Source organism: Prunus avium, chromosome 7 (assembly GCF_965620075.1).
Source record: "Prunus avium chromosome 7, drPruAviu1.hap1.1, whole genome shotgun sequence".
Lineage (NCBI taxonomy): Eukaryota > Viridiplantae > Streptophyta > Magnoliopsida > Rosales > Rosaceae > Prunus > Prunus avium.
In genome coordinates, this window is record NC_142290.1 from 34611638 (window position 1) to 34626302 (window position 14665).

Genomic DNA, 14665 nt, shown 5'->3' on the forward strand with positions numbered 1-14665 from the left:
CATATGGTTTGTCGATCATCTCTTTAGTATGTTGCAACAAACTTTTTAACCGTATGTATTTGTATTATTTTTAAATGCAATTGTAGTTGTTAGATCGATAGTTTATCATTCACTACTAAAATAAAGATTGATTGCAATTTACTAAATTGTCTTCTCGAAAATCTACGGTTCTCCAAATGCAAATAATGTCTACAACATTTTGTAAAAAAATGGACCATATGCTTTGTTTGTACCGTATCTGACCCTCCACTCGTACAACGACACGTGGATCTCATAAACTCGCCCAAGTACCCAAGGCCTCGGACAATCGGCATCGGCCACCGATGGCATTGTCTCAAAGCTGCGAATAGCCATTACGAGCCCAACTCGTCTACAATCGGCATCCCTTACCGATTGTAGAGAATCAACCTCGAAGTACCCGCCCAAAATATCTAAGGACTCGTGTCGACCTCAGAAGGCCCTCCCACGAGTCCCACATCGAAAATGAGCACTAAGAGCATACTAAATGCCCCCTATAAAAAGGCCCCTTCCACTACAATACAGGGGTAAGACTTTTCAGCTTGACTTTTATACTTCTATATGGTCAACAGCAAGAGCTCTTAAAACAACAAACTTACTTCGGCATCGGAGGGTCTTAGGCTGGTTCCACACCGGTTCCATAGACCTTACGAGTCTCGACTTCTTTCTATTCAGGATCAACATCCAAGGACAGGAAGAATCGGCATCCAATATTCAATCGATCTCTCGATCGTCCATCCCATTTGTAAGTTGCACTCATCTCTCAGATTTAGCGCCAACATGCTTAAATATACACTACATGTAGACTCCATTAAAATAGTAGAGAGAGAGTGATGAGGATGATGATGATAATGTGGCTCAGTGCTCACTTCACTGTTATGTGCGGCTTTTTATTACTTTACTTTACTGGTTGTTTTTTAGTACAAAGATCACTTTTTTAACGGTCCGGTTTTCAGGGTTACTTTTTAAGGTTGGAAAACAAGGGAGGCAATGTGGTTGCTTGGTTTGCTCCAAAAGCAAAACTCCCTTATTTCTCTCTCATTTTCCCACCGCTCACCCACTCAGTCTCCTCTGCCACTATTTCTTGTCTTCACGTTTGATCATCATCGGCGTTTGTGTCTCCTTTTGCTTTGTATCTGAGTAATTTTGCAAAAGCAATACCACTACATACATACGCATCTCAGTAAAAAAGAGCAAACATTTCACTCATCCTCCTATATATAAAGAACCCTTCTTCTTCCCTCTCTTATCCAACTGTTTGGTTGTCTATAAATATTTATCTCTTTCGGGAAAGGTGGGACACCTGAAAAAATGGTTTCTTTTCGTTGTACTAGCAGAAGCATCAGCATTCTTTTTCTGTTCCTTTGTGTTCTTGTTGCTGAAATTAACATTTGCCTTTCAGCTAAGGTAAATAGCTTGTATTATTGCAATTCTGGGAATTGTTCTTCAGATAATTTTTATTTTATTTTATTTTTCTGGTTTGGTAGTTTCAGTGTTTTCTTGTTTTTGGGTTTTTAGGTGTATGTAGTTTACATGGGAAGCAAAAATGGTGATGACCCAGATGAGATTTTGATGCAAAACCATCAAATGCTTGCTTCTGTGCATAGTGGAAGGTCAGTCTTTCAGCAAGTCCTTGCCTTTATTTCTTCATTCAAATCAAAACCATTTCCTTTTTTAGACTTCGGCTTTGCTTGCTTATCTCTTATTTACATCAATGGTGTTGAACAGCATAGAGCAAGCTCAAGAATCTCACATTCACAGTTACAGACATGGTTTCAGAGCCTTTGCAGCCAAGTTGACTGACCTTCAAGCTTTCCAAATTTCTAGTAAGTTCCCCAATCCACTTCCAGGAATTATAATTTGAATAGATTCATGGCTTTGCGGTTAAAAGTATGGCAAATTGACAGAGATGCCTGGAGTCGTTTCGGTTTTTCCCAATTTGAAAAGAAGCTTGCACACCACTCATTCGTGGGATTTCATGGGTCTTTTGGGGGAAGAAACCATGGAGATTACTGGCTTTTCCACAAAGAACCAAGTCAATGTCATTGTTGGTTTCATTGATACTGGTAAGCACTGATCACTCTTATTGCCCTTCTAATTTTTGACTAAATCTTTCTTTTGGGCATCTGGATCTGTAACACACCCTCTATAATTGTAAGGTATGGCTGTTCAGTCAACTATCATACCTGTTTGTTGACTTATTACATCCCCTGTTTTTCTTATATTATTAGGCATATTATGCTTGAACACATGCATGTCTCTGGTCTGACAGAAGCTATTTATTTTACTAATCGTTGAGAGGGCAATAAATAGTTTATTTAATATTAATCACCGCCTCATGCAGGAATTTGGCCTGAATCTCCAAGTTTTAATGATGCCAACATGCCTCCAGTGCCAGCTAGATGGAAGGGGCATTGTGAATCAGGAGAAGCATTCAATGCTTCAACTTGCAACAGGTTCTAGCATGACTTTATATTGACTGATTAGTTTATTTCATGGACATTTATTGATGGGTAATCTCTCAACTGGTTAAAAATTATTTCCGTAGAAAATTGATTGGGGCTAGATACTACAAGTCTGGCTATGAAGCCGAGGAAGATTCAACAAACATAGTGTCATTCAGATCTCCAAGGGACAGCTCCGGTCATGGCAGCCACACGACCTCTATAGCTGCTGGCCGATATGTGTCAAACATGACTTATAAGGGATTGGCATCTGGAGGAGCTAGAGGAGGTGCACCAATGGCTAGGATTGCAGTATACAAGACGTGTTGGGACTCTGGTTGTTATGATGTTGACTTACTAGCGGCCTTTGATGATGCAATCAGAGACGGAGTTAACATCTTGTCTCTGTCTCTGGGTCCTGATGCTCCTCAGGGGGACTACTTCAGTGATGCCATTTCTGTGGGATCATTCCATGCTACTAGGCATGGTATTCTAGTGGTTGCTTCTGCTGGAAATGAAGGAAACCCAGGTTCTGCAACAAATCTTGCCCCATGGATGATCACTGTTGCTGCAAGTTCAACAGATAGGGATTTCACTTCTGATATCATACTAGAAAATGGTGCTAAATTCAAGGTAATGCTATTTACTTCTTTCTGTTGGAAAGACTTGTAGATTATTTTGGTAAAGCCTTATAAGTTCTCTAAATGATTAGGGTGAAAGTCTTAGTCTCTTTGAAATGAAAGCCTCAGCAAGAATCATTTCTGCCTCTGAAGCCTATGCAGGGTATTTCACTCCCTACCAATCCAGGTGAATCAAAAGGTACTTGGAAGTGAGTGCTATTTAGATGTCAATGCATAGCGAAACCTTAATTTACATCTTCTCTATTTGTGCCTGCAGTTACTGTTTAGAAAGTTCCTTGAATAGAACCAAGGCCAGAGGGAAGGTTCTCGTCTGTCGGCATGCTGAGAGTTCAACAGAGTCAAAGATGGTGAAAAGTATGCTAGTGAAAAACGCTGGTGGTGTCGGGATGGTTCTCATTGATGAGGCAGATAAGGATATTGCTGTACCATTTGTTATCCCTTCAGCTATTGTTGGACAGAGGATAGGAAATCATATTTTATCTCATATTGAACGCACAAGGTTAGTCTTATGAACTAAAACATGGAGGTTTGAGTTTTCAGTTTGAGTTTTTCTGTTTAACTGATTCAGACCACTGTGCACAGCAAACCAATGTCTAGAATCTTCCCTGCAAAGACTGTACTGGGACTGAAACCTGCACCTCGTGTTACAGCATTTTCTTCAAAAGGACCCAATTCTTTGACACCCGAAATTTTGAAGGTAAATTTTATCTAATAACCAGAAATCACCTTGTGCTTACTTACTGGCTATGTAATTTATTAGGTCCACATTTTCATGCTCTATCTAGATGTTATAGATAACCTTCTAATTAGCATGTTTTGTAGCCTGATGTCACAGCGCCTGGGCTGAACATACTCGCATCTTGGTCCCCAGCAGCAGGGGACAAGCAGTTCAACATTCTTTCTGGTACTTCCATGGCTTGCCCGCATGTAACAGGAATCGCCGCCTTGATCAAAGCTGTTCATCCATCATGGTCACCAGCAACTATAAGATCTGCAATCATGACTACTGGTAAAATTACATAGGCCGAAACTACATTAAACATTTTTTCTCAACCAGAAAGTGTTCTCTTTAAATTAGAAAAGCTTTTCTGGTCTCTCAACCTTAAATATCATCAATTTTGTGCCTAAAATTGTATGGAAGAATCTGACAACTTATGGAACGTACAGCTACTCTTCTGGATAAGCACCGCAAACCCATCATAGTGGACCCGGAAGGAAGAAGGGGTAACCCGTTTGATTATGGCTCAGGATTTGTGAACCCAAAAAGAGTCCTTGATCCTGGTCTTGTCTATGATGCGCAGCCAGCAGATTATGTCGCATTTCTTTGTTCAGTTGGTTATGATGAGAAGGCGGTGCATCAAATCACACAAGACAACAGTAGATGTGATCACGCATTCAGAACAGCATCCGACCTGAACTATCCATCTATCACAGTGCCAAATCTTGAAGACAACTTCTCAGTAACTAGAACAGTTACCAATGTTGGGAAGCCAAAGAGTATCTATAAAGCCGTGGTGTCCTCACCCATTGGAATCAATGTTACTATTATCCCAGATCAATTAATCTTCAATAGCTTTGGGGAGAAGATAAACTTCACTGTAAATTTCAAGGTGACCGCTCCATCTAAGGGATATGCATTTGGGTTCTTTTCTTGGATAAGTGGAAGATCAAGGGTTACCAGCCCCCTGGTTGTGCAAGTTGCGCATTCAAATTCGGGGTTGCTGAGATAACCATTGGCCGAAAATTGTAATTAGATTAGGACCTTGAATTTCCTCACAGATACTAGATCTTTACACACTAAGAAGCCAATGCAGAACCAAGTATAGTTTAATATCCTAGGTTACCTACAATTTCTAAGCTCCCGGGCTGAATTATTATGAGATTATTTGTATTCTTTTGGGTGATATGAGATAATTTGTTAAACCACGCAAATCAAAGAAATTTTTATTTGTTATTTCCCCCGTCACTCTGCATTGCGGTTTGAATTCTACGCCGAGCACTGAACCTTGATAGGTTGGTGTGCACATTTGTGTTGTTTTGTGCCTTGATGTCTTGCTTCCTACGGTTTCTTTTTCTTCTTTTTCTTCTGCGGTTTCTTTTTCTTCTTTTTCTTTCTGTATTCGATGGAGCATCTGCATCCATGCTTGTGATTCTGTGAATTAATCCAATCAAAAAATAATATTAAGCTGCAATTCCTGTGGCACTCATGGACATATAACAACGGTGTTGATTTTCATAAATTCAAGAACCGAATGTGATTTTTCAGACTAACAACATTAACTCTGAATAAAAAATGACAGCAGACAGTCAAATGCATATACCAAATACTAGCTGCATCATTCATCTTTTGAATTATCAAAGCATGCCAAAGAAGTTCAATAACATTTGTTCCCCAGTCTTTGACATCGAATATCATAACAATTTACAACTGCGCAACTCAACAACAGAAACCAGTAATGATATAAAGAGCTAAACTATGATAAATGTAACCCCTGGGGGTGCAACTCTGAAGGATCAACTAGGCCTTCTAGCACCACAAGTTGGTCCAAGAGAGCAAGCTTCTCATCCTCAAGGGTCTTAACCTCATCTTCAACCTCTCTTAGATCTCTCCCCAATGCAAAGCTCTCTTCCTCCAGCAGCAAATACTTGAGCCTTAGTGCACGATACCCGCTTCCAGATGTAGAAGAGTCTGGCAACGAATCTGAGTTTGACCTCTCTGGCTGCTGAAACGATGGAGAAACTTCATTCTTAAAATTTCTTTTGGATACTTTTTGCCCTGGTTTCAATGGAAGTGGAGGAGTCCCATTGGCATCATTCCCTTGTAACTGAAACAATGGGGCTTTCTGGGTTGAGGGCTTCTTTTTCCGTGGCTTAGGATTCGAAAATTCCTCAGCAAGCGACATCTTTTGATCCTGCATTTATCACTAGATGCTGCAATGTACCAATCCACAAGGATGGAGGAGAGACATTAGAAACCAGTGCAAATCATTGGTTCCAAAACACCAAAATAGCTTAATTCTAGTCAATGCATAGTACATAGAACTTGAAATCCCTTTATAAAAGAAATTTAAAGCCAAGGTTTCAACTTTCAGGTTTCATGTCACAAGCTTAAGGTTATAACTCTGAGGAATGCCCAAATTTATATACACATTTATGACAAAAGGGACAAAACCATCAACTATGAAATTATGCCAAAACCCTAGCCCTACCCTAGCCCTATCAACCCAATTCAAGAAATTAATCTTTACGTGCATATTCACATAAAGCTTCAGTCTTTCTTCCCGGGAAAAAGAATTAACAAAAAACTGAAACCCCTAGCCTTCCAATTCCATGGGCTCATCCTATGTAAATTAGAAACTGAACTTCAAATTGGGTTTCGACAGAACAAATTAATCGATCGAAGAATCGAAATCAACGAAAACAAAATAGGATTTGAACAAGGCGGTGGAGAAGGAAGTACCTGAACCCGAAGCTGAAGATGATAAAGTTGGGGCTTTTGGGCACCGTTTAGGGTTTGCAGCGTTTGCGTTTGATTAAATGCTATCTGTGATCTGGGGGCGACTGTTTGACTCGACTTTCGGGGTTCGCCATGATTACGAAAGGCATGGTGCACTTTATTTCGGTGAGCCTGCCTGGCCCTGGGTAGTTGGTTTGGTTGCCTTTCCCTTCCTTACTTGGATTGGGTTTCCCTCGTTATTTTCCTTTTCTTTTATTTTCTAAAACCTCTTTCTCCAATTATTTAGAACAAGTTTTCCAAACATCAACTGATAAATGTCTGAATAATATTTGACTCTAAAAATAATTCCAAAAAATAAATCCCCTTTCTTTAAAAAAAAAACACTAAAAATTGTACATTAATGGTTTATATAGAAGGCAATGTATTATGTACGTAACTTAGATAAGAGTTACGATATTCTTCATTTGGGTTTTATGCCGTTTTTCTTCTTCCATTTTTGTGTTACTATAATTAAATATGTAATTATCTGATTGCATGAACAACTCTCTCAGTTGCACCTCACTTCAGCTTCTAACTTAACTTGCTACATAATTTGTATCATAAAATATTATGAATGTTCTTTATATTCTTAAATTTCTTTTTTCTCTAATAAAATTCATCACTACTGTCTACTTCGAGGATCTTACTGTAATCAAAATTGATCGAGTTTCACATATTACATTCTACCATTAAATAAAAAGATTAACAATCTGTAAATTAAAGCGTGTATGAACATAAGTGCTTTAGTTAGTTAAGAGCACATAACTACACATGAAATGGAAAAAAAAGAAAGCGACTTTGCAAACTCCACCGCACATGACATCACGATCTCAACTTCTGGATTTGGAGGTTTCATGCAATAATTGCAAGTCCTAATTCTTCTAAAGAACAATATCAAGTATCTGTGTGATTCTTACTTGCTACGAGTTGCTTTTTGACCACAGGCTTTAGAAAATTGCTTAAAAAGCAAGAAAGAAGAAGTTGATAATTTGCAAAAGAGAGGCAAATAAGAATCTTGCAGACTGTAGTTTACACGGTGTCAAGCACTAGAGTGACAAATATTATGGTTGAGTTGAGTCATGTCAAATGGAATAAAGTTGTTTCTTTTAAACAACTCTGCGTGCAATTATTATGCGCCTCCAATTACAACCTGTAAAACTAATGTGAATACAACATGTTTAAAGATATATACATAGAAGAAGGGGCTTGTTGTATTTAGAGTGGTTAATTAAGAACATTTATCCTTATACTTAAGATTCTTGATTTGATTCAAGACTACATCTCCCTAGTCAGACGTATGAGTCACCGAATAATGCAAATGAATGCAATATGAATTATGAAAGTATTTGATAAATCACCTATCAAAAGCCGTCCGTGTCAAAAGAGAGCCATGCTTCTTTTATTCAAGACTACCTCTCCCTAGTCAGACGAAAGCACCAGAGTCCCCAATCGATTATGACTATTAAATTTAACCCAATATGCACTCTAGTGAAAGACGTCAAAATAGGAGACCAAATACTATTCAACTATGAATATTAGTTTTGATTCACTTTGGATTCTTAGTGAAGATATTTTGATTCACTCAAAATAGGAGACCAAATACTATTCAACTATGAATATTAGTTTTGATTCACTCTGGATTCTTAGTGAAGATGCCAACCAGCCAATCTTTAATAGAAAAACAATATAAACTCAAACGAGAAATTAATATTTACTAATATGCATGCAATGCATTGTAATAGATAATTAGATTTATGGTATGGAGATTGAAGCCAACATCGGCGCAGTACGTGGTAGACTGAGAAAAAAAGAAAACTACTCATGTCATGAGAACTATTAATTAGATGAAGTTTCGTTTGAATTAATGCATAGTAAAATCATGATTACCGTGCTATTAGAAAAAGCTTATGTGCTCAGTTGTTTTTTTTTCATCCTTTTTCATTGATTTGCTTGGTCAATAATGATTAGAAAATGCTAACAGAGATATGACATAGATTATACAAAATCCATTTCTTCGTCATCTTCAACTCATTTGTTAAATATCTCACACCTCAGTTTTGGAGCGTGACAGAATTGCTCTACACTAGATTATCAACTGTTTGGTAGGTGAGTACCCTTTTTGAAAGTACAAATTTAGGGTTACATACATCGCTGTATGGGATTTACCTACTGCTGAGATGAAGACGGAAAGAAAATTAAACACTACTAAAATACAAAAATACATGCATGCATAGTATATAAAAATCAAAATATGAGGTGGCTCAGATAATGAAAGGGTATTACCATGTGATCTAATCTAAAGGTGGTTGACCATAATTTTCTTGGACCACAGGAGACCAGGAGAAGGGGACTAATATGCATAGTTTATAAAAATGAAAATATGAGGTGGCTCAGATAATGAATTTGGGGCAATCAGGAATCCTGGAATCTAATATTTTTTCTTTGTTTCTAGAATTATGAAAGTTGATCATCAATAATGTAAATTAATGGGAAAGTTCCAGGTTATAACACCGAAAGCTGCAACCAAACACTTCAAACTTCTCTTCTCCCTCGCAGTCGCAGAGATAAAAACAAACACCATAAAAATAAACAAATGACAGACACAGAGAGCTAAGCTGGCCATTCACGAGCTCTCCCTCGATCGTCTCATCATTTTTTGAACTGTGCAACGGCGTCGTCTAGCTCCAGAAGAAGCAGCTGCAGCAGCTACCACATGAAGCTGAAGCAGCTGGCTATAATCACTTCCGGCATGGTGCTTCTGCTGCTTCTGCTTTTCCCCGCAGCAGCTTTCTCCGACGCTCAGAACCTCGAACCATTTCAGTACAAGTGGGGCCCCTTCAACCAATCGGATTACAAGACGTTTGAGGTGATCAATTCGTCGACGATCAGCAACGACGCTCTCCAGATCACGCCGGACTCCACCGGCAACTTCAAGCTCACGAACCGCTCAGGTAGAGTCCTTTTCAACCAGCCTTTCCCGCTCTGGACCGATTCGGATTCTCCTGGCTCCGCCACAACCGGAGCCTCGGTACGCGTGGCGTCTTTCAATACGTCGTTCCTCGTTAACCTCAATCGTGTCAACGGCAACCCCGTCCCCGGAGAGGGCCTGGCCTTCCTCATCGCACCGAATCTCACCCTCCCTCAAGGCAGCGACGGTCAATACCTCGGTTTAACCAACGCCGCCTCCGATGGGAACCCCAGCAACCACCTCCTCGCCGTCGAGCTCGACACTTTTAAGCAAAGCTTCGACCCGGACGACAACCATTTGGGCCTCAACATCAACTCGATCCAATCCAACAAGACCGTTTCACTATCGGATCTGGATATCCAGATCGCCCCAAACACTACCAAATATTACATGGTCTGGGTCCAGTACGACGGCGTTTCGCGTCAGTTAGACGTGTTCATGGCCGAACAGTTGGGGGACCCAAGAACGAGCCCTTTCTTCATCATGCCCAGGCCCACAAGGTCAATCTTAACGGCTAATCTCAATCTCAAGGACATTGTGCAGCAGAAATCCTACTTCGGTTTCTCTGCATCGACCGGCAGTGCAACACAGCTCAATTGCTTGTTGAGATGGAATCTGACGGTGGAGAAGTTGCCAGGTTTCGGGCGTGAAGATGGCAAAAGTCAGGGGCTGAAGATAGGACTTGGAGTGGGTGTGCCCGTGGTGGTGCTGCTCCTGTTGGGCTTGGTAGGGCTGGTATATTACGTGCACAAGAGGCGGAGGGCCGCCGCGTCTGACCCGAATATCTTAGGGGCACTCAAGAGCCTTCCGGGCACTCCAAGGGAGTTTGAGTTCAAGGAGCTGAAGAAGGCTACGAACAACTTCGACGAGAAGCACAAGCTAGGGCAAGGTGGGTTTGGGGTGGTCTATAGAGGTGTGCTACCTAAAGAGAATTTGGAAGTGGCTGTGAAGAAATTCTCCCGGGATAATCTCAAGGGTAAAGACGACTTTTTGGCTGAGCTCACCATTATCAACCGCCTCCGCCACAAGCATCTCGTCCGGCTACTTGGTAATTCAATTTTTTTTTTTAATAAATTGACTTAATTTTTGTCTGCGCATAACATCATATTTTTGTTTTTGGGCTAAGAACGATTCTCAATAGGATAATATGTCACGTTCGTTATGAAGTTAGCATGGAATATATTAATTAATACGACATGGCCTCATGGGCCCATGATGGCACGCCATGTCGTTTTCAGGCTCTCACCGGGAAGGTACAACAATAGCCGCCGGCTGCAAATGCACCAATTAGGACTAAATTATTTAAGCACAAGCATGCCAAATTGCCAATCCCCAAAGTCCACTGTCATTCTGTAGATGTTATTGGTCAAGCTGTACAAATCCATCTATTGATGAGGTGTCTTAGATGTCACAATTGGAAATTAATAATAGCTCAAAATTGGGTTATATTTAAACTAATTAGAATGAATAGCAATCCTCTCGTCATATTATAAGTTACCCATCCAAATACACGTTTGACTTTTTATGCTTTCACACACATTTTAACAATCCCATTCAAAAACAAACATGCAGGATGGTGCCACAAAACTGGGATGCTACTCATAGTATACGAGTACATGCCGAACGGAAGCTTGGACAACCACCTTTTCGGGGGTCCTGAGAATGCAACACTAGGCTGGAGCCAGAGGTTCAAAATTGTATCCGGAGTGGCGTCTGCCTTGCATTACCTCCACAACGACTACGACCAAAGAGTGATCCACAGAGACCTCAAGGCCAGCAACATAATGCTAGACTCCCACTTCAACTCCCGCCTCGGCGACTTTGGCCTCGCACGTGCCTTGGAAAACGAGAAAACCTCCTATGCGGAGCTCGAGGGTGTACCGGGCACAATGGGGTACATCGCACCCGAGTGCTTCCACACGGGCAAGGCCACGTGCGAGTCTGATGTCTATGGGTTCGGGGCAGTGCTTCTTGAAGTTGCCTGCGGTCAACGACCATGGACCAAAATGGGCGGGTTTCAGTTTGTGGTGGATTGGGTTTGGTCCTTGCATAGAGGAGGGCGCATCTTGGAGGCCGTGGACCAGAGGCTGGGGAGTGATTACGTGGCTGAGGAAGCTGAGAGGCTTTTGCTTCTTGGGCTAGCCTGCTCTCACCCTATTGCCAACGAGAGGCCCAAGACCCAGGCCATTATCCAAATCATTTCCGGGTCGGTTCCGGTGCCCCGAGTCCCACCTTTTAAACCCGCTTTTGTGTGGCCCTCCTCCTCTATGCCTGAAGGAGTAAGCAGCGTAGCCAACACTCTGAATACGACGTCGACGTCGTCATGGCCTCTTGGGATATCAGTTTCGGATAGATCTGAATGGACCCCACGCTACGACAGCCAGGACAGCTATGGAGGAGCAGGAGGATATAGTGAGAGCTCCTCTCTGGTTTAAATTTAAGATGCTTAATTTTGTCATCCTATCATTAGAACCAGCGAGCCTCATGTTTTAATTTATTTATTTTTCCACTTTTCTTTTTAAAAAATAAAAAATAAAAAGATATTTCCTAGTTTAAATATTGTTTCTTTTTTCTAACGTGTTTTGTTTATCACCGAAGGTGCTTTTCCACGTGTAAGTTTGTACATTTTGTTGATATTTATATATATATATATGTACATCTTATTTCGTCACCCATGTTCTTCCCTTTATAAACTTGACTCTTTATCTGACCGTTTCTGTATAAATGCATGTTCGATTCTGTATTCAACTCAATGGGTCTTTTTCTCACGCCAAAATGATTAGAACGGTTGAGTTTTCAAAACTTGGGTAGAAAGAAGTTGATTTTTGTAAAATGTCATTTTCTATTTCTTGTGTGAATTAAAGATTAGGGCTTTTCACATGTACGGCCATAAGCACGGCTCAAAATATAGGAAAACCCTACAATACTCGAACTTTAGGAAAAAATTCATTTTCACTTTTTCAAGAGACCAAATATACAATACAAGCCTTGAAAAACCTAAAAATTACAACACCACCATCAAAGTTTTTTTTTTCTTTCTTTTTCTAAAGATCATAATGCAAGGATAATAATCATGTTTCACACATCAGCTTGTTTTAGTGTTTCTATATAAAATCAATGCAAAATTTTGGTTTTATTATAAATTTCTCAGATGGGCTTTTCACCTTAATCTTCATTTTATGGGTGATAAATTAACTGCAAAGTCATGACTTTGAAGATTTCAGAGTAGTTGAGACAAGATGTGACTGATTCTACATGCCTTGTCTTGAAAACCAAATTGTTTGGTATTTTTCAATAAGGAAAAATCAAACTTCCTTTAGAAATGGTAAAGAGTATCTCTACCAGCAAATGGAAAACAGAAACAAGTCAAGAACAGAGAGATCATTAACTGAACAAATCTGGTTTAACCAGTTCAATTGGGCAAACGTCACTTATTTGGAGATATATATGATCTGCAAATATAACTGTGTCTACAGTGAGATTAGGTTCTCTTCTATCTTATGCATTTGAGATAGGTTAAAAGGGAAAGCTGATATATGCTATAGCTAAGCTTTGGTTCATATCAGCAATCAGGAGGGGGTGGTACGTAGGAGAGAAAGGGCTTCACCAGCCTGCAATTTTGAGGAGAGCCTGAGCTTTCTATAGTCTTCATAAGTAAAAGGAACATAGAGCCGTGGATGCTCCGAATCCACGAATTCCGGAGGAGCCTCCACGGCTTCCTTATCCTTTGGTCCCAAGAGAAATGTAGCAATCGAAACTCGAATCGTTGCCTCCCTGCATTGCACTCTATGCTTCACATTGCACAACCTCCCATTGCTCCATGCCTTGATGTCAAAACATAACCAAGAACAAGAATTACCTTACCTTAATAAAAAGGCAAATCAGCAAAAAAGAAGAAAAAAACATGGACCTATTTCTCTCATACCTGAGCAACATCCCCAAGATTGACTAGGAGAGTGCCTGGGCAAGGATCAACCGGGACAAAGGCACCAGCTTTGTCCATCACTTCTAGACCACCAACATTTTCATCATCTTGAAGAATGGTTAGAAATCCTGAATCTGTGTGGATTTGTACACCAGAAGAGCCCACTGATTCAGGTTTGAAGTTGTACTTGTTTATCCTAAACTGGCAAGGCCAGCCCTTGAGAAAATCAACATTCACCAACCCAAGACTCTCTGCCAACTTGTGCCCTATTTCCACAATCTGATCATACACTGCTTGAGCATACTTCGTTATTATCTCTCTGCACACTCAACAGCAAAAAACAACTTCAAGACTCTGGTAAATAACACACATAACTATCAACCTAGTTAGATTTTCAAGGTTGAAACTTGATCTGGGCAGCTAGTTTTTGATGTGTGCTATAAACCCATCAAGCTAAAACAACACAAACTATTTAACAATAATTAGAAATAATGGAGTGTTATGAGTTGCAGAGCTAACCCCTGTTGGGAAGAGGCATCCAACTTAGAGCAAAAAGTATGCACAGCCTCAGGTGAGCCCAAGTCATAAAGACCCAGAGCCTCATAAAGAGGGTTGACTTTGCTGGGTGCCATGTAGCCACTACCAGCTATGACATCCTTGTTCTGCTGCTTGATCTCCATGGGCAGGTCAAGCAGGGATCTGACCACAGCCTTCATCTCCTTCATCAGAGACAATGGGATCTTGTGATTGATAAGCCTGAAGCAGCCCCATATCTCAGATGCTTCCCTCAGTTTCTTGTACTCTTCTGCATCTGGAAACTTTTGCATATCAATCACTGGGATGGTCATGCAATCTGCACCCTCACCCATTTGTTCCGAATTGTTGTTGTTGTTGTTGTTGTTTTTTTTTTCCTGCTCTCTACCCTTTTCCTATCTGGCTATGACTGTAGTCTGTGAAGTGTCGACAGTCAGACCTTAAATTCTGAAAATGCAGTTGTTCATTGGGATTGAGTTTTAGACATTTGGAATTGAATGGTTGTGCATAAGCATTTCTTATGTACTAATTAAGGAAAGATTATTATAATGGACCGGCAAAGAAGGAAAAAAAATTGCACGCAATCCATGCGGAGGTGCACTTTTTGCCAAGAAAATGAGGGAAAAGAAAAGAAGCTTA

General features: G+C 40.4%; 4 protein-coding genes across 4 annotated transcripts; 2 read left to right on the forward strand and 2 right to left on the reverse strand.

Annotated features, from left to right (window-relative positions):
• The first annotated feature begins 1013 nt into the window (after positions 1-1013).
• On the forward strand, positions 1014-5057 carry LOC110748898 (subtilisin-like serine-protease S). Its single transcript, XM_021948870.2, has 11 exons — positions 1014-1425; positions 1537-1631; positions 1747-1844; positions 1926-2084; positions 2363-2474; positions 2567-3095; positions 3175-3269; positions 3360-3602; positions 3686-3800; positions 3926-4112; positions 4271-5057. The coding sequence occupies exons 1-11, from the start codon at positions 1330-1332 to the stop codon at positions 4831-4833; spliced, it is 2292 nt and encodes a 763-aa protein (XP_021804562.1). The 5' UTR covers positions 1014-1329; the 3' UTR covers positions 4834-5057.
• A 364-nt stretch (positions 5058-5421) lies between these two features.
• Positions 5422-6795, reverse strand: LOC110748899 (uncharacterized). Its single transcript, XM_021948871.2, has 2 exons — positions 6564-6795; positions 5422-6034 (listed from the first exon to the last, which is right to left on the reverse strand). The coding sequence occupies exon 2, from the start codon at positions 6019-6021 to the stop codon at positions 5578-5580; it is 444 nt and encodes a 147-aa protein (XP_021804563.1). The 5' UTR covers positions 6022-6034; positions 6564-6795; the 3' UTR covers positions 5422-5577.
• Positions 6796-8998: 2203 nt separating this feature from the next.
• On the forward strand, positions 8999-12106 carry LOC110748855 (putative L-type lectin-domain containing receptor kinase S.5). Its single transcript, XM_021948827.2, has 2 exons — positions 8999-10615; positions 11140-12106. The coding sequence occupies exons 1-2, from the start codon at positions 9313-9315 to the stop codon at positions 12000-12002; spliced, it is 2166 nt and encodes a 721-aa protein (XP_021804519.2). The 5' UTR covers positions 8999-9312; the 3' UTR covers positions 12003-12106.
• Positions 12107-12951: 845 nt separating this feature from the next.
• On the reverse strand, positions 12952-14551 carry LOC110748924 (2-oxoglutarate-dependent dioxygenase DAO-like). Its single transcript, XM_021948906.2, has 3 exons — positions 14012-14551; positions 13493-13811; positions 12952-13391 (listed from the first exon to the last, which is right to left on the reverse strand). Exons 1-3 carry the CDS (start codon positions 14359-14361, stop codon positions 13137-13139), a joined length of 924 nt encoding a protein of 307 aa, XP_021804598.1. The 5' UTR covers positions 14362-14551; the 3' UTR covers positions 12952-13136.
• Between the last annotated feature and the right edge of the window lie 114 nt (positions 14552-14665).

Excerpts from the sequence above, each read along its gene's own strand:
- LOC110748899 (XM_021948871.2), bottom strand. The coding sequence starts at position 6,021 with ATGCAGGATCAAAAGATGTCGCTTGCTGAGGAATTTTCGAATCCTAAG.
- LOC110748898 (XM_021948870.2), top strand. The coding sequence starts at position 1,330 with ATGGTTTCTTTTCGTTGTACTAGCAGAAGCATCAGCATTCTTTTTCTG. Across the intron at positions 3,096-3,174 it reads AAAATGGTGCTAAATTCAAG|GGTGAAAGTCTTAGTCTCTT; the intron begins GTAATGCTATTT and ends CTAAATGATTAG. Across the intron at positions 4,113-4,270 it reads ATCTGCAATCATGACTACTG|CTACTCTTCTGGATAAGCAC; the intron begins GTAAAATTACAT and ends TGGAACGTACAG.
- LOC110748924 (XM_021948906.2), bottom strand. The coding sequence starts at position 14,361 with ATGGGTGAGGGTGCAGATTGCATGACCATCCCAGTGATTGATATGCAA. Across the intron at positions 13,812-14,011 it reads GATGCCTCTTCCCAACAGGG|AGAGATAATAACGAAGTATG; the intron begins GTTAGCTCTGCA and ends TTGAGTGTGCAG. Across the intron at positions 13,392-13,492 it reads ATCTTGGGGATGTTGCTCAG|GCATGGAGCAATGGGAGGTT; the intron begins GTATGAGAGAAA and ends TTTGACATCAAG.
- LOC110748855 (XM_021948827.2), top strand. The coding sequence starts at position 9,313 with ATGAAGCTGAAGCAGCTGGCTATAATCACTTCCGGCATGGTGCTTCTG. Across the intron at positions 10,616-11,139 it reads GCATCTCGTCCGGCTACTTG|GATGGTGCCACAAAACTGGG; the intron begins GTAATTCAATTT and ends ACAAACATGCAG.